We start from the raw sequence: 21,928 nt of genomic DNA, 5'->3' as shown, positions 1-21,928 counted from the left end.
TTTATGTATTTATTAAATCCATTCATCCATTTATTCATTTATTTATTTATTTATGAAATTGCGAAAACCCTTAGCTTACATCGAGAAATCTTTCAAAAACTATATAATAAAGTATATTTTCCTTTAATACTTTTCGAGAACAAACCCATATCGAAAAATTAACCACGAAAACATTTAGCTTACATCGAAAGAGCTTTCAAAAACTATATAATAAAGTATATTTTTTTAAAATACTTTTCGAGAAAAAGAAAACGTTACATGAAAACGTTGCATGAAAACGTTGCATGAAAACGTTGCATGAACACAGTAACAACTGTGCCGCAAACACGTAGAACTACGTCTAATGCACAGTAACAACTGTGCCGCAAACACGTAGAACTACGTCTAATGCACAGTAACAACTGTGCCGCAAACACGTAGAACTACGTCTAATGCACAGTAACAACTGTGCCGCAAACACGTAGAACTACGTCTAATGCACAGTAACAACTGTGCCGCAAACACGTAGAACTATGTCTACTGTCATTATAGGACATATCTAACTGAAACAGTAACAAATGTGCCGCACAACAACAACGTAGATCTACATCAACTGTCACTATTTCAGGGTAAAGTATTCAGCGAGTGAAAGTAGACGTAGGGCTACGTCAACTGTCACTATTATTTCGCGAAAGACAGTTAGTTGTTTATGCAGATTACTCACTCCACGATTGCTCTTATTCACTCACTATTATTTCGCGAAAGTTGACGTAGCCCTACGTCTACTTTCACTCGCTGAATACTTTACCCTGAAATAGTGACAGTTGATGTAGTTCTACGTTGTTGTTGTGCGGCACATTTGTTACTGTTTCAGTTAGATATGTCCTATAATGACAGTAGACATAGTTCTACGTGTTTGCGGCACAGTTGTTACTGTGCATTAGACGTAGTTCTACGTGTTTGCGGCACAGTTGTTACTGTGCATTAGACGTAGTTCTACGTGTTTGCAACACAGTTGTTACTGTGCATTAGACGTAGTTCTACGTGTTTGCGGCACAGTTGTTACTGTGCTTGTTTAATTTTTTTACTCTTAGTTTAATAATAATTTTTAATTTAAATATATATATTTTTATTTTTACAAAGTTTTAATTTTTCAACGTGAATTTTTTAATATCCGTAAATTTTGAGATATTGGGCCTTTTTTTTTTTTTTTTTTTTTTTTTTTGGGGGGGGAAAATGCCTAATGCATACCCTAGGGCCGGTCCCTAGGGTTATGCCGGGCTTGCACCGGCTAAAAACCTCCCCCGGCCCCCACCCTCGGTATAAACCAATCGCAGAATGCATTTCTGTCGAATGTATGTGTTTTCTTACTCTCTGATATTAATATAAATTTATTTTCTGTATTTCCTGTTCTTGATAATCCTACATATAATTGTCCATGCAAAAAACAATCTTTACGCAAATCTATTCTTTACGCAATCTATCAATTTTAATTTTCTCCATTGCAATGTTAACTACAAGTCGGCTCTCCGCGTTACATGCACGAAAACTCTAAACAAAATGTTTCAAATATATTATTTTTTAAATTGATATTAATGCTGATTCTAAATTAATATTAGTAGAATTTCAATGCGTATTATCATCGTTTTTAGTAGTTATTGCTATTATTGGCTTGTGATAAGAGAAGTAAGAAATATATCTATAGCAACTTAAGTTATCTACATGTCTCGTATACAAGATCCTCCCATTGTTGTCGGATTCTTTTCGCCATACCTTTTCATATTCCTGTGCAGGCTTGCCTCCGTTTTTCGTCGGGCTTCGTTTTTTCGTATATTGCAACCCACCTCCTCTTCACCATCTTTACGTTTTAAACTGGGTTTCCATTTGAAAACCTTCAATGTTCAAACTCGTTCACATCATCATTGTTCAACCATGTTTCATTCAAAGCTAGCAAATTGATATTCTGTAAACGTGTCCTCTTCTAACTCATCACTGTGTGGCTCTCAAACTCTGAACATTATAGCTCATATTGAATTAATAGCATTACTACCAAAATTGTTTAGGCTTCTCGGCAAACAGTTTGTGCAGTTTATCGTTTCCCAACACGTTGGCAATTCGTTCCTGCGGTCTATTATCCTGTGGCGAGTTTATTCTCTTTATATGGTAAACTTTAATAATCTTGTATTGTTCGTCGATCAATCCGTTGAAATAGATTGTAAAACTCGCGACAGAGCGACATACACGAGCTGTTGATCTTGACTCTTGTGATAATTGTAAATGATTTCGTTAAATGTACCTCCTTGTGATTTGTGGATAGTCATTGCGCATGCCGGTGACAACGGAAATTGTATTCGTTTACATTTAATTTTTGTTGTAATGGAGATGGTTGGATGTCTCTTTGTTATTGGAGTCCACTCATTAGACAACACTCCTGATTTGCTGACAACCAACGGTCTAGATTTTATTCTCAACTTCGCTCCAATGTCATTATTTTCAAATTTAAGCCACACTCTGTTGAGTTTCGTCTCGTCTTCTTCGTCGTATTCCAAATATTTTATTTCACCAATTGCGCCATTCACTATTCCATCTTCTACGTCAATATTACTGTTTACCATAAACGGCTTGTTTACGCATAGTTTTAACATGTATGGCAATCCACCGCACTCAGTGACACTCAATTTGTACAGCTTCTTCTTTGCACTATCCAACTCTTGGTCGCTACAATAACCTTTTATGTCATTGCATTCGCTAATATACGTCGATTCTATTACTTCAACATTATATTTCTCAACCTCGCAATTGCGATGGTAGAGGCGTATGGCCCCTGGAACATGTTCGTTACACCATTCCACTGTTCTGAAACGACTCTCCAACAACTTTGTCTCATCATCTTTCAATCTTTCTCCGTTACCGATCTTGGTAAGTATTGTGGAAAAGACTACATCGCTTTGTCTCATTACTTTTGTTAATGCATAGAAGTTAAGCGATTGCCAAAGAGCAGCACTGTTTAGAGAATTTCTTAATGTTTTAAATATTGGTGTAGCATTTACAGGTGGAAGTTGTCTAAGATCACCACAGAAGATGACATTCATTCCGCCGAATGAATCATCAAAGTTTCCCGTGATGTCGCACATTCTACTGTGTATCTTATCAAGTATGTCGGCACCTATCATGCTCACTTCGTCAATGATCACAACTCTGACACCCGTAAATGCGTTGCGTTGCGATACGTTTGTATTGTCTCTCTATTCAATCCTGCGTTAATTCGTCTTGATATTGCTATCCTAAAAGCAGAATGAACGGTCGTTCCTCCTATCGCTACTGCTGCTTTACCTGTTGAAGCACATGCCACGTACGCATTGGTTCTTGTAGTATGTGTTTGAGCAAATCTATTTGTCACTTCTTTAGCCAAGTTTAGAGTGAATGTTTTTCCACTACCTGCGACACCAGTAAAAAACACTTGCACGTTTTTGTCTCCATTTATCAATGCATTCAGCAAGGTAAGCAGGAAGTCTCGTTGTTCTGGATTGGTCATGCGCATCTTCTCACAAAACTCCTCTGTTGTCAAAACGTTAGTGCGCTGTCGCACAACTGCCGTCAAATTCCCAAAATTAATGTTGTTAATGTCATCGTTATTGGCATCGGTAGTGGCCATCGTTTGTACACCAAGCTCTTGTCTTGCGTCAATCTCATCACACTCTTCCTGTAGACCCTCAAATAATCTATTATACTCTTCAATATATTTATTTATGTCAACCTGTTGATATTCTTCAAACTTTCTCATAATAGCTTCACGGTGTTTGTCGAACAGCTGTAGATACTTCATATGATCAGTAATTTCAATGTGCTCACATCTAAATGGAACGAACAACGTAACCATTTCTCGTTTGTATTCTGACATTTTTTCAGCCATGTCATAATTGCTGTAGCGCAGGATTCTAGCATGTTGTCTCCTTCTATAATCTTTATTATTGTTTTTTATTACATACCATGCAGCAAAGTCTGCCAAACAAATATCCTCCAATTGCCTCGGTCGTTGTTCGTACTTTTGTAACACATTCAAAGTCCAGACGTCTGTCGAATCATCGTCTAACTCTTCCATATCCATCTGTTTCTTCTTCTTGTATGATTTTACACGTTCGCTTGCCCACATAGTAGGAACGAAGATCACCTCTCTACTTGCTTTAGACATGGATTGTCTCAACAAGTACCAAGCTGCCTCCTGGCAAGACATTTCTACTGTATTCAATAAATTGATGCACACTTTCTTCATTAATCCAATAAAATCTTGATCGGGATGTTCTGTCTGTAATTCAATTAGTTGTTTATGCAGATTACTCACTCCACGATTGCTCTTATTCACATACTCCACAACGTATGCTGCGCACGAGTATTCATCAATAATGAACTGCAAGTCCATGTTTGAGTTAAGCACATTAGCTATCCATGGATTGAAAGTGTTTGTCCACAATTCGTTCATGTTTCTTTTATAAATAACTGTTGCTTTGCGTATTGAAGCTCTGATCACATCCAAGTAGTATTTCATTGTTATCTTGTTATCTTCCAGAAACTCATCGAGTGTATTGTAAGATTTCTCGTTCAGTTTTTTATTTAATTTGATAGCTCTCTTTTTCAACGCATCTCTGCGACCATCGTTTTTAGTAATGGGTAGCAAGATACGTATTCGATCCATAGGCCAATATTACCATATTGAAGCAAGGTTGCTTAATATACCTATTGAAGCGACACTTATTATCATTTTTTTTATAAGATGTGAACGTATGTTTGTGCACTTGATTAGCGTATGTTTCTTGCAAATCTGTGGCTGACACTGAACACAAGTCTGTAATAAGTTGGATGGTTTTGGGCATATTCTCTGATATAACTTCTTTTGGATCGTTATCTAACCATACCAAGATGTGAGCGTGTGGACTCCCTCGATTTTGAAACTCTATACGTTTAAAGAAGTCCACAACTCGATACTTTCCAAAAGGATTATACAGCTTTTGGGATGATATAATGCGCATAATTACATTGACAATTTTATTAAAATATATGCAGCATGTTACAGGATCTTCATTTACAAGACTAGCCCGTTGTAACGCTCGTAATTCATTCATTGGGTCATTAAGTTCAACACCGTTACCTTCTCTACTTAATTTATACAGTATCTTAAGAAGGTGAGGCCAACGTATCTCATTAGCACTAATTGTCAGAAACATTGTTGGTTTGCCAATTTGTCTAATCATAGCAAACAAATCTTTTTTACGTGTATTCCAATATTGCATTGAATTAGGTATTGACTTCAGAAATGCGAGATTTTTCTCAACGCACTCATCGATGAATGTTTTATCTTCGATCATTCGTCGAGTAATGTTCTCTGCAGCGGCATGAACTTTAAAAGTTGAATGCAATCCCTCCTTTACTCTCAATCGTAAAATTTTTACAGCCATATAAAGTATATGCTGTGGAGTCACACCGCGTCTGTCTCTTCGTCTAATTTCGCTATTGGCCATGCTGAATGTTGTTGCTCTGATACCCTCTTTATAAATTCTTGGATGACCGTAATATATTGCAGGAAATGATAATTCTTCTGCATACATATCGTAAATGACACTTAATGGCATTTTGTTTTGTCCTGGTGCAATGTCTAAATATTTACTTTCGTTCCATAGCATTGTATGTTGATGTCCCAGCAATAATTCTATATCATTATCACTATCAATTATTTCTATTGTGTCGTCATCATTCCCGCTGTCACATGCTTTACTCGTACTTGGTCGATGTACATTATCGATATTCATATCACGTTCATTAGAACAAATTTTGTATTGTTTATACAAAGGTGTTGTTACCATGTAACGTAGCCATTCTTTAACAGTTCGTTTCTTAACTTGTCCACTCAAATACGACGATTTATGTATAATATGTTTTTTTATATTCACATTAATTACGTAATCATCGTCAAGTTGTCGTGGTAACTGCTTAACCATGTTATCGACTTCTACCGGAACATTACTCACCTGTCCTATTATTTTATAGGTACCGCTTTCGTATCGTAGTCGACGTATTTGCATAAACGGTAGTCTTGGTGATATGAAACGCTCTGTAATTGGATCCAACGGCGGTAAATTTGGCGGATGATCTGGATATTTATAGCCATTTGATTTGCTCAGCGTAGGAATTTTCCCTGATGACAATGAAATGACTGTCTACATGTTGAACAAATTTTAAAGTCTTTTATACGATCATGCTCCTCGCTGAAGTCTCGTTCTAGAATATCTATATGTTTCTGATAAACTTTAGGTAAATCTTGTTTATACCATATCCGGTCACACACATCACATACGTGTCCAAAATCGTTCCTCAAAAACAATTTTTCAAATTCATTAGTTGCCTGGATATAAATTTCATGATAATTTTCTGGCCTAATATACTCTTGTGATTCATTGACATCAATCTCCATCTGTTCTGGATTATTAGACTCTTTTTGAAAATTTGAAGTAGAAGGTTGTGGGTCTAAATTCGAAATAGATATATCAATTTCCTTTTGAGTCGAACTCTGCTTAAATTCATCTTGGCGAAATGACTTTTTACGTTTCCTATGTTCGCGTGATCTTTCAGTTGATGACTTAGCACTCTCCTTTTGACGTTTCCTATGTTCGCGTGATCTTTCAGTTGATGACTTAGCATTCCTTTTCTTCTCTCAAGCTGTTTCTTTGATTTTCGTCGGTTCTTAAAGTAATTTTCTCTCGATTTTCTCGGCATTTTTAAATTTCAATCTTAACTAATTCGTTGAATCTTTCCAAATTTTTCGCGGTAGTATAAAGTTTTTACCGTATTATATATATATAAAACGAAATACTTTTATTTTATATATATATATATATATATATATAATAAAAGTATTTCGTTTTTTATCCTCAATTCGAATGTAAAAGGAAACCGAAATTCGCAGAGATAATTTTTATTTTTAAGAAACTTACGTCTAGGAAAATAAAATTTTTCGGAAACTGCTCGATGAAAGATGCACAGAATGCTCGCAGGATAATCGCAGGATAAATGAGGTGCAGAATGTTTTCCAGTATGTTAAGTTTTTAATAATACGTGAAAGAACTCTAATAAATCGGGGACTGCTTGAGGAAAGTGTTTGCACTTTTTCCAAAAATCTGTTCCACGTTTCTCTTACTGCTATCACGATAAAACTGTATACAAAACGCATTTTATAATATCAGCAACTTTTTTAGTGTATATATATATATATATACACTAAATTTTATAAATATAAATTTTATTTTCCTAGACGTAAGTTTCTTAAAAATAAAAATTATCTCTGCGAATTTCGGTTTCCTTTATATATATATATATATATATATATATATATATATATATATATATATATTCGTAAGTATATACAATTATATTAATATATATATATATATATATATATATATATATATTAATATAATTGTATATACTTACGAATAAGTCGTGTTGAATGCTTCTCTTAATCCTTTATTTTTTTTTTATAATATTTTTTATAATACTTTACGTCAATACGAAATTAGCAATAACATGTCAAAAGCATGTCATAAAAGCACAGCTGTTTGGCGCTAATTTAATTTCAATCGATCAAAAATTCAATCTGTAGTAAACTTCATAGGTTGCAAGTTTCACATTTCATATGTCATTTAGTGAATTTCCAGATTATATCAATTTTTAATATATTTTTATGAGAAGCGAAAGAAGATAATTAAGTAATGAAAGAATATAAAATTTGTAAGTTAAAATTACATTTATCTATATACATATGTTTAAATTTAATATAAATATAAATTGAATAAAATTGATCTTTTAAAATTCTAGTATTTGATGACGGTTGTGACGAAATTTTAATAAACGCAGCATTAAATTTTGAAAACGAACAAGCGGAAAAACGAAAAGTGGAAGAAAAGCATAATTTGGATCACGAAAACGAACAAGTTGAAAAACGAAAAATGGAAGAAAAGCATAATTCGGATCACGGAAATAAAAAACCTAAAGAGGATTTCAAATAATATTGAACCTAATTTACAAACATTTGGGCTATAAGCATGTAAATTTCGTGAAATGAAATCTATTATGTTCTTCATTGAGACGTTTGGATTTATGTAAACAGACATCAATAAACATTTTTTATTGTCTATTTTCGCCTGTACTGCGCATATTTCTCCGTATTTGTCTGCATCCGCCAATTGTAATTCATTTTCGCCATCACCTTTCATTAGTACGTGAGGCCTTGCCATCGTTTCTGATTCGTTTTTTTTCGTATATTTCAACCCCACCTGCTCTCACATCTTTACGTTTATACTGGGTTATCCATTTGAAACCTTCAATGTTCAATGGTTCATCATTGTTCAACCAGTTTTCATTCAAAGCTAGCAAATCGATATTCTGTAAAGAAATTTTACTAAACTTTCAAACGCTACTATATCGAAACGGTAAGAAATAGAGAGTTCGGTCTGGATTTATCATAAATGGGACTTCTTAACCTTTAAAATGAGATGTTATTGATTATTCTACGATTATTAGTTTCGAAGATATAAACGTTCAAAGTGTGACATATTTTCGTTGCATCTACAAGAAATTTTGCTAAACTTTCAAACGCTACTATATCGAAACGGTAAGAAATAGAGAGTTGGGTCTGGATTTATCATAAATGGGACTTCTTAAGCTTTAAAATGAGATGTTATTAATTATTCTACGATTATTAGTTTCGAAGATCTAAACATTTAAAGTATGACATATTTTCGTTGCATCTACAAGAAATTTTGCTAAACTTTCAAACGCTACTATATCGAAACGGTAAGAAATAGAGAGTTGGGTCTGGATTTATCATAAATGGGACTTCTTAACCTTTAAAATGAGATGTTATTGATTATTCTACGATTATTAGTTTCGAAGATCTAAACGTTCAAAGTGTGACATATTTTCGTTGCATCTACAAGAAATTTTGCTAAACTTTCAAACGCTACTATATTGAAACGGTAAAAAATAGAGAGTTCGGTCTGGATTTATCATAAATGGGACTTCTTAAGCTTTAAAATGAGATGTTATTAATTATTCTACGATTATTAGTTTCGAAGATCTAAACATTTAAAGTATGACATATTTTCGTTGCATCTACAAGAAATTTTGCTAAACTTTCAAACGCTACTATATCGAAACGGTAAGAAATAGAGAGTTGGGTCTGGATTTATCATAAATGGGACTTCTTAAGCTTTAAAATGAGATGTTATTAATTATTCTACGATTATTAGTTTCGAAGATCTAAACATTTAAAGTATGACATATTTTCGTTGCATCTACAAGAAATTTTGCTAAACTTTCAAACGCTACTATATCGAAACGGTAAGAAATAGAGAGTTCGGNCTGGATTTATCATAAATGGGACTTCTTAACCTTTAAAATGAGATGTTATTGATTATTCTACGATTATAAGTTTCGAAGATATAAACGTTCAAAGTGTGACATATTTTCGTTGCATCTACAAGAAATTTTGCTAAACTTTCAAACGCTACTATATCGAAACGGTAAGAAATAGAGAGTTGGGTCTGGATTTATCATAAATGGGACTTCTTAAGCTTTAAAATGAGATGTTATTAATTATTCTACGATTATTAGTTTCGAAGATCTAAACATTTAAAGTATGACATATTTTCGTTGCATCTACAAGAAATTTTGCTAAACTTTCAAACGCTACTATATCGAAACGGTAAGAAATAGAGAGTTGGGTCTGGATTTATCATAAATGGGACTTCTTAACCTTTAAAATGAGATGTTATTGATTATTCTACGATTATTAGTTTCGAAGATCTAAACGTTCAAAGTGTGACATATTTTCGTTGCATCTACAAGAAATTTTGCTAAACTTTCAAACGCTACTATATTGAAACGGTAAAAAATAGAGAGTTCGGTCTGGATTTATCATAAATGGGACTTCTTAACCTTTAAAATGAGATGTTATTGATTATTCTACGATTATTAGTTTCGAAGATCTAAACGTTCAAAGTGTGACATATTTTCGTTGCATCTACAAGAAATTTTGCTAAACTTTCAAACGCTACTATATTGAAACGGTAAAAAATAGAGAGTTCGGTCTGGATTTATCATAAATGGGACTTCTTAAGCTTTAAAATGAGATGTTATTAATTATTCTACGATTATTAGTTTCGAAGATCTAAACATTTAAAGTATGACATATTTTCGTTGCATCTACAAGAAATTTTGCTAAACTTTCAAACGCTACTATATCGAAACGGTAAGAAATAGAGAGTTGGGTCTGGATTTATCATAAATGGGACTTCTTAAGCTTTAAAATGAGATGTTATTAATTATTCTACGATTATTAGTTTCGAAGATCTAAACATTTAAAGTATGACATATTTTCGTTGCATCTACAAGAAATTTTGCTAAACTTTCAAACGCTACTATATCGAAACGGTAAGAAATAGAGAGTTGGGTCTGGATTTATCATAAATGGGACTTCTTAACCTTTAAAATGAGATGTTATTGATTATTCTACGATTATTAGTTTCGAAGATCTAAACGTTCAAAGTGTGACATATTTTCGTTGCATCTACAAGAAATTTTACTAAACTTTCAAACGCTACTATATCGAAACGGTAAGAAATAGAGAGTTCGGTCTGGATTTATCATAAATGGGACTTCTTAACCTTTAAAATGAGATGTTATTGATTATTCTACGATTATAAGTTTCGAAGATATAAACGTTCAAAGTGTGACATATTTTCGTTGCATCGTTGCATCCGAGGGTACCCCCCTTACCGCGGAGAAAGACGTAGTTCTACGTCAAAACATTGCAAGAAAACGTTGCAGTCGTACCCCCATACCGCCCGAGAAAGACGTAGTTCTACGTCAAAACAACGACAGGGCGGTTGTCAATAAACAACCCCCTTAACGATGAAGCTCCACGATGACACTCAAGGGATGATATTCAGGAGATGAAAGACCAGGGACGTAACACTGCCCCCCTCCATCAAGATTGTCGTCCCGACAATTGAAAACAAGGGGCATCCATTGTTAATCCAAAGTTCTGTGCTCCGATGTCGACTTCATGACTCCCGCAAATATCCCTGTTCTACCCTGGGCTCCTGCCACAGGTTACCGAACAATCCGCGATTCTGGATCTCGTCGTACATCCGCACAAATTGTCGATTCCAGGGCAACGACGAGTCTTCCTGCCCTACCCTGGGCTGCCGCCGCAAATTACCGAGCGATTCCGTCAATTTGGACCTAATCGACTTCCAGAGTCCCTCGAAGACAAGTCCCGGTCTCCCTACGTCCTCCGGTTCAGACAAGGGGGGGGTATCCTCCGTGGACCCATCGTCCCTCATGGACTCCCCAAGTCCCTGTCTCGGCATTTGCCCAAAGTCCCGCGGGAAAACTACGGATCAAAAAAACCGCGGGCGAGACAGTCTTCTTAAAGTAGAAGATATCCAACAAAATTCTATCCAACAAGGTGTGACTCGTCGTTCAGCCAATCCGCTATCTTCAGGAAAACGTTTTCCTCAAGGCAAACCTCTCCTTAGATCGAAAGTCTCCTAAGACGAAAAAATAAATTGCGCAGTAACTACTTAATTTATTTACATTTAAATTAAAATATATCCCTCCCGAATTTTAAAGAAAAATAGCCCTCCGGGCTCCAATCTTCTTTATTAGTTTTCTAAACTTCTCTCGAGAAAAGAAGCTAATCTATCTGAATGTACAATTTTCCTCCTATGTCTAGACGATCTCTCTATACAAAACACCACGTCACTAAGTTTTTTCACTATCCGGAATGGACCTTCCCAACTTCCTTGTAACTTTAAAGCTTTCCCTTTAATTCTTCAAGGATTATAAAACCAAACTTTCTGTCCTACCTCAAAAAGAATTCTTCTGGCACCACGATCATAACGAAGCTTCATCTGAGAAGATTTCAGATTCATTCGCTCTCTAACTAAAAAATAGATTTCCTCTAATTTTTCCTTTAAATTTCTTATAAAATTCCTTCCCAAAAGTCCTTTTTCAACAGATTCAGGATTTCCCCGCAAAAGATCCACCGGTAACCTAAGTTCCCTACCAAAATATAACTCTGCCGGAGTCACGCCAGTGGTTTCATGCTTTAAAGATCTGTAAGCTAAAAGAAACATGGGAATCCACCGATCCCAGTCCTTTTGATCCTCTGACGCGTATTTCGCCAAGAAATTTGAAATAGTCTGATGCTGACGTTCTACTTGTCCGTCAGATTGAGGATGAAGGGCGGTGGTTCTAGTCTTCTTTATCCCGAGTAATGTTATTAATTCTGAGAAAAATTGTGATTCAAAGTTCTTCCCTTGATCGGTGTAAACTTCACTTGGAATTCCATGCCTTGAGATAAATTGATTAACAAAGACTTCAGCGACCGTTTTAGCTCTGATATTTTTAATAGGAAAAGCCTCCACCCATTTAGTGAAGCAATCTACGATAACAAGCAAATATCTGTTTCCGGATCTTGTCAAAGGAAGAGGACCAAGTATGTCCATCTGTGTTCTTTCTAATGGAGCTCCAACATTATAAATTTGTAGAGGAGATTTCCCTTTTCCTGAAGGACCTTTCTTCGAAACACAGATTTTACAGGTTTTGCACCATTCCTCAACATCCTGTTTGCAGGTTGCCCAGAAGAATCGTTTTCGAATTTTTCCTAAAGTCTTATTGACTCCGAAATGTCCTCCTGCTGGAGAATCATGCGTCTCCTCTAATATCTCTTTTATTCGTACTCGAGGAACCACAAATTGGAGAAAACTTGATTTTAAATTTGGAGCTTCCCATTTTTTATAGAGAATCCCATTTTTCACAATCAAAGAATCCCAATACGACCAATATATTAGAGTTGAAATATCTTCTCCGACTATTTCTGAGCGTGGGGGACGAATTGCCGTCTCCTTGGCACGAAGAATAAATAAAATGCTTAGGATCCTGTCGTTGCATTTCACGCCAATTTTCCAAATTTTCACCTTCGAACACGATACGAGAAATTATTTGTTCCTTCTCTTCCAAATTTTTCCTTTCCACTTTTGCACAATATTGACAATTGTTCGATTCACAAAGTCTTCTAGACAATCCGTCAGCATTATTGTGAGAAATCCCTTTACGATAGATAATCTCAAACTCGTATTGCTGTAATCTTTCCATCTGTTTGAAACGTACAAGTTTGCTCAGGAACCTGAGCTCTAGAATTATAGAAAAGGGAACGATACTTTTCTTGTTGTTACGTCGGTAAAGAGATTGTGTATTTTCGTGGCAGTTATGTTATAATCAGCGAATTTATCGGAATAAAATGTTTTACAAAGAACACATAGCATAAACACAAAATCAGATAATGTTGAATTATCCTTGCATAATCCTTTCTCCTGTTTCACGACAAGAAGTTAATCTCTTATAAAGATTAAGTTTAAGAAAACAGAAGTTTGTTATTTTTGCATCTCAACCAGAGAAAATAACTAAGTGATTTCAATCTTTGTTTCTGTTTCAAGAAAGAATCATGTAAGTTAAACATATGATTCAAAACGCATGTTACATAAATATAGCAATATTATACAAAGCATACATAAATTGAAGTACTGTGTCCATTGAGAATTTGTCGATAATAATTCATATATATATATATATATATATATATATATATCTCACTTAACGAGTAAGCAAATGAACATATGCAAAGTAAAGCATTCGAGATAATATTTAGGCTTATATAATTATTGTGTGAGATTCTGTAACTTCAATATATTGCTCTTTCTTTCTATCAATTGACACAGCAACTTACGTGGTAATTCAAGTTATATAAGTATTTCGAGTAATAGTATATATAATTCGATAATTGAAAAGCGAACTCAATTAAATGATAATTAACTTTTCATGAGTAATACGGTGCTTCGTAAACGTTAATAGCTGGCAAATAGCCACGGGGCGAATCGTAATATTCTTTAAGATAATACCAATTATGCGTGAAGATTCGAGTCACGCATGCATCGAGAACGTAAGTTAAATTATTACACATCGAGAATCAATGACTTTATCCGCGGGTTGCAACCATTTAAAATGACTTTTAATTCGACTGAGCTCAGACCGATAATTAATTCCGGAATATTTAAGCAGCAATATAGCCTTTCTGCGAGGATGTAATCCGTCGCCATGTGCTTTCTCGAACTTTGTAATCAGAAGATCGTTATTTATGATAGAACGTTGCGTTCATCATAATCCGCTTGAGAATTGCCGATCAATCTCATAAGTGATCTCTGAGTTACACGAGTTCAATTTGTTACCTGAAAGCATCCGCCGTAGTTATCTCTGGATAGGATGGTCATTGACCAAAACCGTGCGGGCCTGTGCGCTGGTAATAATTTTACCGTGTGCATTAATACGGATATATAAGAATAAAATGATAGACATCTTATCGATATTTATATGACTTAACCGAACCGATACATCTATTGTTTCTTATCAGGATTTTCTGACATACAACTTATCATCTTCTTTATGGCAGCAAATCGGTTCGTTTTCTATCGTATATTAATGATATAAATTGAATCGTTTGAAAACCTTCTACTTTGTATATATTTGTATAAAGTTAAAACGATAGACATCTCGTCGATATTTATACGATTTAACCGAACCGATACATCTATCGTTTCTTATCAGGATTTTCCGACATATAACTTATCATTTTCTGTACGGCAGCAAATTGGTTCGTTTTCTATCGTATATTAATGATATAAATTGAATCGTTTGAAAACCTTCTACTTTGCATATGTTTTTATAAGGTTAAAACGATAGACATCTCGTCGATATTTATACGACTTAACCGAACCGACACAGCTATCGTTTCTTATCAGGATTTTCCGACATACAACTTATCATCTTCTGTACGGCAGCAAATCGGTTCGTTTTCTATCGTATATTAATGATATAAATTGAATCGTTTGAAAACCTTCTACTTTGTATATATTTGTATAAAGTTAAAACGATAGACATCTCGTCGATATTTATACGATTTAACCGAACCGATACATCTATCGTTTCTTATCAGGATTTTCCGACATATAACTTATCATTTTCTGTACGGCAGCAAATTGGTTCGTTTTCTATCGTATATTAATGATATAAATTGAATCGTTTGAAAACCTTCTACTTTGCATATGTTTTTATAAGGTTAAAACGATAGACATCTCGTCGATATTTATACGACTTAACCGAACCGACACATCTATCGTTTCTTATCAGGATTTTCCGACATACAACTTATCATCTTCGAAAACAAAGTTCGTCGAAGTATTTTTATGTGTGTGTGTGTGTGTGTGTGTGTGTGTGTGTGTGTGTGTGTGTGTGTGATTTGTTATTAAGATTAAAATAATAAAATATTTTATTTGTATTTTAGTGCAATTTTAAATAAGACGTTTCTAATGTAAATGTTGTTTTTATTTCTCTAATAACCGTGAAAATTTTGGCCTTTGGCTTCCTGGTGCTGTTGTCGCAAAGGTGGAAGCTTAATTATTTCAAAAAAAAATGCAGTTCTTTCTTTATCATAGAAAGATCTCTGATACGGTTTATTTTTCTTTTACACGGTTATAATCCGGTGGCATGCAAAGTAGCAAACATCTAAAGATGTTCTGACTGATATATAGCTGAGAAATTTCAAATTTTTCCAATTTTTTTCTGACAGGGCATCGTAAATAAACGGTTCACTATTAACCATATTAAAAAGACAATTATAGCTACTTTAATACCATTAAAAATTATAGAAACCGATGCACCACTAATAAGAAATTTAGGATGCAAGCCCATGTGTATTGTATCGAGAATTTCTTATAGAGTATCGTGAATAAACGAAACTTCAATTATGTTAAAAACTGATTGAGACCGATATAAAGGTAATAAGAAATTTCCGATAGAATCCCAAGTATTTTGCAACGTGAGTTTCTGATAAAATACCGTAAATAAATGATTCACTAATTATATTAAAAACGATAGAAACTGAGATATATAGCTGATAAGATATTTACAATTAGGATTCCAAGTATTTTGTAACGTGAGTTTCTGATAGAGTACCGTAAATAAACGATTCACTAACCATATTAAAAACGATAAAAACTGATGTATAGTTGATAAGACATTTACGATAATATCCCAAGTATTTTGTAACGTGAGTTTCTGATAGAGTACCGTAAATAAACGATTCACTAACCGTATTAAAAACGATAAGAAATTTTTTTATCGTTTTCTATCGGAGATGGTTACCAGGGGAGGAAAAAGAGGTTTTCTTTTGAAGAATGGGCTAAAATTAGGAATCATAAAAGTTGGTAATATTGCTGTGGATCTTCAAAAAACTTGTGGGTTTGATGCCATCATCCATATATTGCAATTTGGTGCACTTTATGATTCTCGATATCATGTTTCTATACAGTCATCGAATAATCGCGCATTAAAATTTGTATGCAAATTTATGAAGATGGGCCCAACTATGGAAATACTTCGTGAACGCATTGTCTTTTTAAATGAATTTTATCCGATTGTAAAAGATCCTGAAGCTCCATCTATCAAACCGCACAAGTTGATTGCAGAAGACTCGATTACTCAGATATGGAAGAATCTCTTTTGTTGTTCCGAACCGACTGAGCCAAGTGCAATTAGATCGTCTAAATGTAATAATCCGGAATGTGTATCGCCATTACCAATGGATGTTGCATACTTTGAAGCAAATATCAAAATGATAAATACCAAAGGTATTCAAGCATTGCAAGATGCTGTCTTATTCAATAAAAATGATTACCAGGGTAAGTGCCGACAAAAAAAATGCCCAGGAACAGTTACTGAAACGACTCGTTCAAATTTCCACATCTTTATTGATTTGGATACGAGGACACATCGTAAGAAAACACATGGTCTCAAATACCAGTTAGCAGATGTTCCAATTACACTGAATTTTATAAAACAGTACCGGTATGTTTAGTAATATACATATAGATATCGCTTATTATGTATCGTTTTATTTACTTATTAAACATAAAAAACTGTATTGTTTTCAGCTTGATAGGTGTCATCGAACACATTCCTGGTCACTTTATTGGCTACTGTCGAAAACCTTCAGGACGATGGCTGAAATGTGATGATATGCAATTAAATGTCGAAGGGTGTGACGAGACAACAGTAATTACACCGATTGGGGCCATTTATATCGCGCTATGAATCTGATGTGCAGTTGAATCTAACTGATTACCTTAGAAGAGTGCAATTATGTCTATATTATAGTCCGTAAATGTTTATTTTATTATAAAATAACAATTTGCTCAGTTCTTTCATTTTATTATTCACATCTTTAATTAAGATATTATTCTTAGTTATATTTATGTTAAATTGTGATGTGTATATAATTTGTGACCTAATTACTACTAGATAAAAACATTTTTTAAAGATTTTTTACATAAACGTTTAAGTACAAAAAGCAGTATAACGAAATATGTATTTTATATATATATATATATATATATATGTATGTATGTATGTATGGTATATGTATATGTATATACATACGATCAAGCTTAATCAAAATAAATATATAATTTACAATTATTTCGACAATTCGATTAACATGCAAAGGAACTTGTTATACATTGCCATAGAATCTATTAATCCTGTACTTATGCATTTATGATGCATTTATTACAAATAAGATAGTTCGCTTTTTTTTAAATCCATATATTTCATAGAGTAGAGTTTATACTTTATTTCCAGTGGCAATATTGTAATCGCAAAGCGCTTTAAAACACATTTAGAAATGTGCCATTGTTAAAAAATAAAATGGAATTTTCATCTTATACTCCTTGTATGTTCCTTTATTTAGTCAACATTATTTTAACAAAGGACAGCATTCCATATGGATTGGCCGCCGCTTCCCTATTATGAAAATTATCGCAGGATTGAGAATTACTCCGGGTTCCAATCTATAAATATATTAAAATCCGCAAGAAAGATGCAACAATTAGCGCTTTAATAATGAATCCATTTTGGGAAAGTGAACGTTTCTTTTATGCTTTAGCAGCACTTTCCACGTTCTCAGCTATGATTGAATGACTCGCAAACCATGGTGAAACTGTCCACCTATCGCACATGTAACTTGATTTTCAGATGAAATCATTATTTCCCAAACGTTTAAAACATTACAGACGTGTTTCCCAAATGATTTCACATCAATTTAAAAAGAAAAAAATTGGTTTTAAAATTATGTCTGCTAACTATACGCTCAATTAATTTTTATTAATTATAAATAAACTATTATTTCCTAAACTATGAAACTATATTCCTAAACTTGCCCAAATGATTCCCAAACTATTAAAATAATCAATAATAAGAAATATCAAATTTGTCTGCTAAATATATCGAGGTATGAGAGGCGCAATGACGGCGATTTTCTTGGGACGCTTTTGCAGGCCGTACAGTAGCGCCACACATCCACTTTCAGAAATTGGAACTACGAGTCACATCCACTTTTCGATGCTGTCGATGAGAATTTGGTTCATGTCCGTGCTATGTATACATCCATTTTTCGATATTGTCGGTCTTTGATGGTTTGTGTCGACACGATATTGTCGCCATTGTCAGTCTTTGGTGGTTTATGACAACACGAACCACCAAAGACCGACAATATCGAAAAGTGGATGTATACATAGCACGGACATGAACCAAATTCTCATCGACAGCATCGAAAAGTGGATGTGACTCGTAGTTCCAATTCCTGAAAGTGGATGTGTGGCGCTACTGTACGGCCTGCAAAAGCGTCCCAAGAAAATTGCCGTCATTGCGCCTCTCATCCATCTCTCTGAGTTAACCTATCTCGATCGATCAAGAGACACGGTAGTACGCGCGGAGCGAGACCGATCGTGTGACTCTTTATTACACGTCGCGAGGTAAGGTGCGACAACGCGCGCATACGCGCGTACGCGAAACGGCAGTAACACCGTAATCGTGCCGGCGATATACTGAATTGAATTGCTTCGTGCTTATTTAAAGATTTCGTATCCCTACTGTTAAGATATGCGCGAGTGGATGATTGACGAGGCGTGATTTTTGATAGCAAACTCACTAACAGCTTTATTATAATTTGTACAAGATAACGTGACTTGTATTGTAATGTAGTAACGTGTGGTCGTGTGGTATAAATCGCAAGGCGTTGCAAGCTTGAGCGCAGGGACCAATCTCAGGGAAAGGGAAGACGAGCCCCGGCCGCACTTCTGCCAACCAAGAGAAACTACTAGAATAAACCCCATCTATCTGGCGGGACCACAGTCCAATTTGAATTGCACATATCTCTACACTCCTCCTCAATTCAATGTAGGACTGAAACATACTTAAAAAAATAGACAAATAATTAGACATATAAATGACAGTTTAAAGTTGTGTTCTCAGTCTTCTGACGACGTTCTTCCGATGAGTCCCAGGCTTAGACGCAACTTCACATATTGGTCATTTGGTAGCGCCTTTGTCAGGATGTCGGCAAATTGATGTTTTGAGCAAAGGTAGTTGACATCTATAAGACCTTTTTCTGACAGATCTTGAATAAAGTTGTACTTGACATCGATGTGTTTAAGGCGTCGATGTCCCCGTTTTCGCAACAGGTGTATACATGATTGATTATCCTCGAAAATCTTCAGTGGTCTTGAGCAAGCAATTCCTAAATCTGCTAACAGATTCTTCAACCATAGTAACTCGGACGCAGCCATCGCCAGAGCGACGTATTCCGCTTCAGTTGATGATAGCGCGACCGATGTTTGCCTTCTCGTGACCCAGTGAACTGTGTGTCCGTATACCTTCATCAAGAAACCTGAAGTTGATTTCCTATCAGTTTCGCTGCCATAGTCCGCATCTGCATAGCAAAGTAGGGCTTCCTGTTCTCCTTTCCGAAAATGAAGTCCTAGGTTAAGTGTACCTTTAATGTATCTCAATACTCTTTTAAGTCCTTTCCACAGAGCCTCTGTCTGACAATTCTGATATCTGCTGTAATAATTTACGGATGCACTTAGATCTGGTCTCGTAGTCATCATCGCATACATCAAACATCCTATTAGCTCACGATACGGCCTTGATTCATCGCAAGATTCTTCTTCTTCATGTACTAAAGGTTTCAGTTCCATCGGCGTCTGGACTGGTTTGCATTCCTCCATATTGAATCTGCTTAACAGCCTGCGGAGGTAGAGCTTCTGGCTCAAAATAATTTCTCCATCAGATCTCGATATGGTGATCCCAAGAAATGAATGTAATTTACCTAGATCCGTCATGTAGAATCTGTTCTTCAGTGCTGACTTTATATCTTCAATCTTCTTCAGGTCATTTCCAGCTATTATTATATCATCAACGTACAAGAGAAGATAGATTGTAACGTTTCCAAATATTGCTATATAAAGACATTTATCTGTCTCCGATTGTGTAAAGCCGAGACTTTTTATATAAGTAAAATAATTTAAATCGACCTGACTGGCAATATATATAACGTCTTTCCGATATGAACATTGAAAAACTGTGAGCCAACTTGGTTTGTCGGATTCACACAGCACTTTTTTCAGATCAATATCGAGACATTATTAATTTTGACCATGGTTTTGGTCCCTTGATGTAATTTCTAAATTAAATAGTTTTTAATTTTATTGCGAAAAATATTACCCCAGCCAGGGTTTGAACCTGGAACCTCCCGTATACCGTGCGGGTGTCGTGCCAATTCGACCACTGGGGCTGTGGTAATATTTATCGCAATAACAACTGTAAGATGGAGCACCGATTACTAGGTCGACGGTGTATAATAAACTGTTTTATATAAGTGTCAAAAGCTTCGTTCCAAGCACGGGGGGCTTGCTTTAACCCGTACAAGGCTTTCTTCAGCTTACATACTTTACCCTTCTTACTCTTAATTCCTGGTGGTATCTTCATGTATATTTCTTCTTTTAATTCACCTTGTAAAAATGCATTTTTTTACATCCATCTGGTAGGCTTGTAAATCTTCTTCATTGATCACCGACAATAACGTCCTCACTGTTGTAAGTCGGGCAACTGGTGCGTATGTCTCTTCATAGTCATAGCCCTTCCGTTGAGCACATCCTTTGATAACCAATCGTGCTTTATGTCTGTAAAATTTCCCATCTTTGTCTCGCTTTATCTTGAAGATCCATTTGTTATTTATGAGACGTTTTCCTGGAGGTAATTCCGTTAACTCCCATGTATCATTCTTTATCAGAGAGTCTATCTCCTCCTCAACTGCACGTGTCCATTCTTGTTTGTCGTCACGCGTTTGAATTTCTTCATAGCTGCCTGGTACATTATCCACGAATGATTCAGCACTTAGTGCCAATATTGCATAGTCATTAAGATATAGTGGCTTTCTTGTTATTCTGCCGCTTCTTCTAACCGTTTCTTCTTCCTGTATCGAATCTTCCGTGTCAGTACTTTCTTCCGCGTGTTCTTCGTGCTCATCTACGTTTTTAGCTTTATCTAGGTTTGAATTAACAGTTCGACTGTTTTCTTCGTCCTCTTGAGTCTCTTCTTTGTTCATAATCTAATCTTCAGTGGTTGATCCATCAAATAAGAATCTTGTTTCGTCAAATATGACATCCTTTCCAAAGATGATTTTCCTATCTTCTGGACACCATAGCTTGTAGCCATTTTTGCAATAGCCAACCATGTAGCATTTCTTAGTCCTTGACTCGAACTTCCCTGCTATTATTTCCTTCGGGACACGCAGGAATGCAATGCACCCAAAAATCTTTAATTTCTTCACATTCGGTTTCTCATCAAACCACAGTGCCGCTGGTACTTTTCCATCTAATGCTGATGTGGGGTTCCGGTTGATCAAGTACACTACTGTCAAGACTGCTTCCGACCAAAACGA

At 35.2% G+C, this 21,928-nt stretch overlaps 1 protein-coding gene and 1 long non-coding RNA gene across 2 annotated transcripts; one reads left to right on the top strand and one right to left on the bottom strand.

Moving 5' to 3' along the window:
- Positions 1-2,174: 2,174 nt before the first annotated feature.
- On the bottom strand, positions 2,175-3,152 carry LOC143894886 (uncharacterized). Its single transcript, XM_077401559.1, has one exon. The coding sequence runs from the start codon at positions 3,150-3,152 to the stop codon at positions 2,175-2,177; it is 978 nt and encodes a 325-aa protein (XP_077257685.1).
- An 8,511-nt stretch (positions 3,153-11,663) lies between these two features.
- Positions 11,664-17,348, top strand: LOC143894884 (uncharacterized). The gene is made up of 2 exons (XR_013256197.1): positions 11,664-16,995; positions 17,082-17,348. It is a non-coding gene; the product is annotated as an uncharacterized LOC143894884 (long non-coding RNA).
- Positions 17,349-21,928: the final 4,580 nt, after the last annotated feature.

Source organism: Temnothorax americanus, unplaced genomic scaffold (genome assembly GCF_048541705.1).
Source record: "Temnothorax americanus isolate GAGA-0224 unplaced genomic scaffold, ASM4854170v1 Scaffold146, whole genome shotgun sequence".
Taxonomy (NCBI): Eukaryota; Metazoa; Arthropoda; class Insecta; order Hymenoptera; family Formicidae; genus Temnothorax; species Temnothorax americanus.
This window is presented reverse-complemented; position numbering and strand designations above follow the sequence as displayed.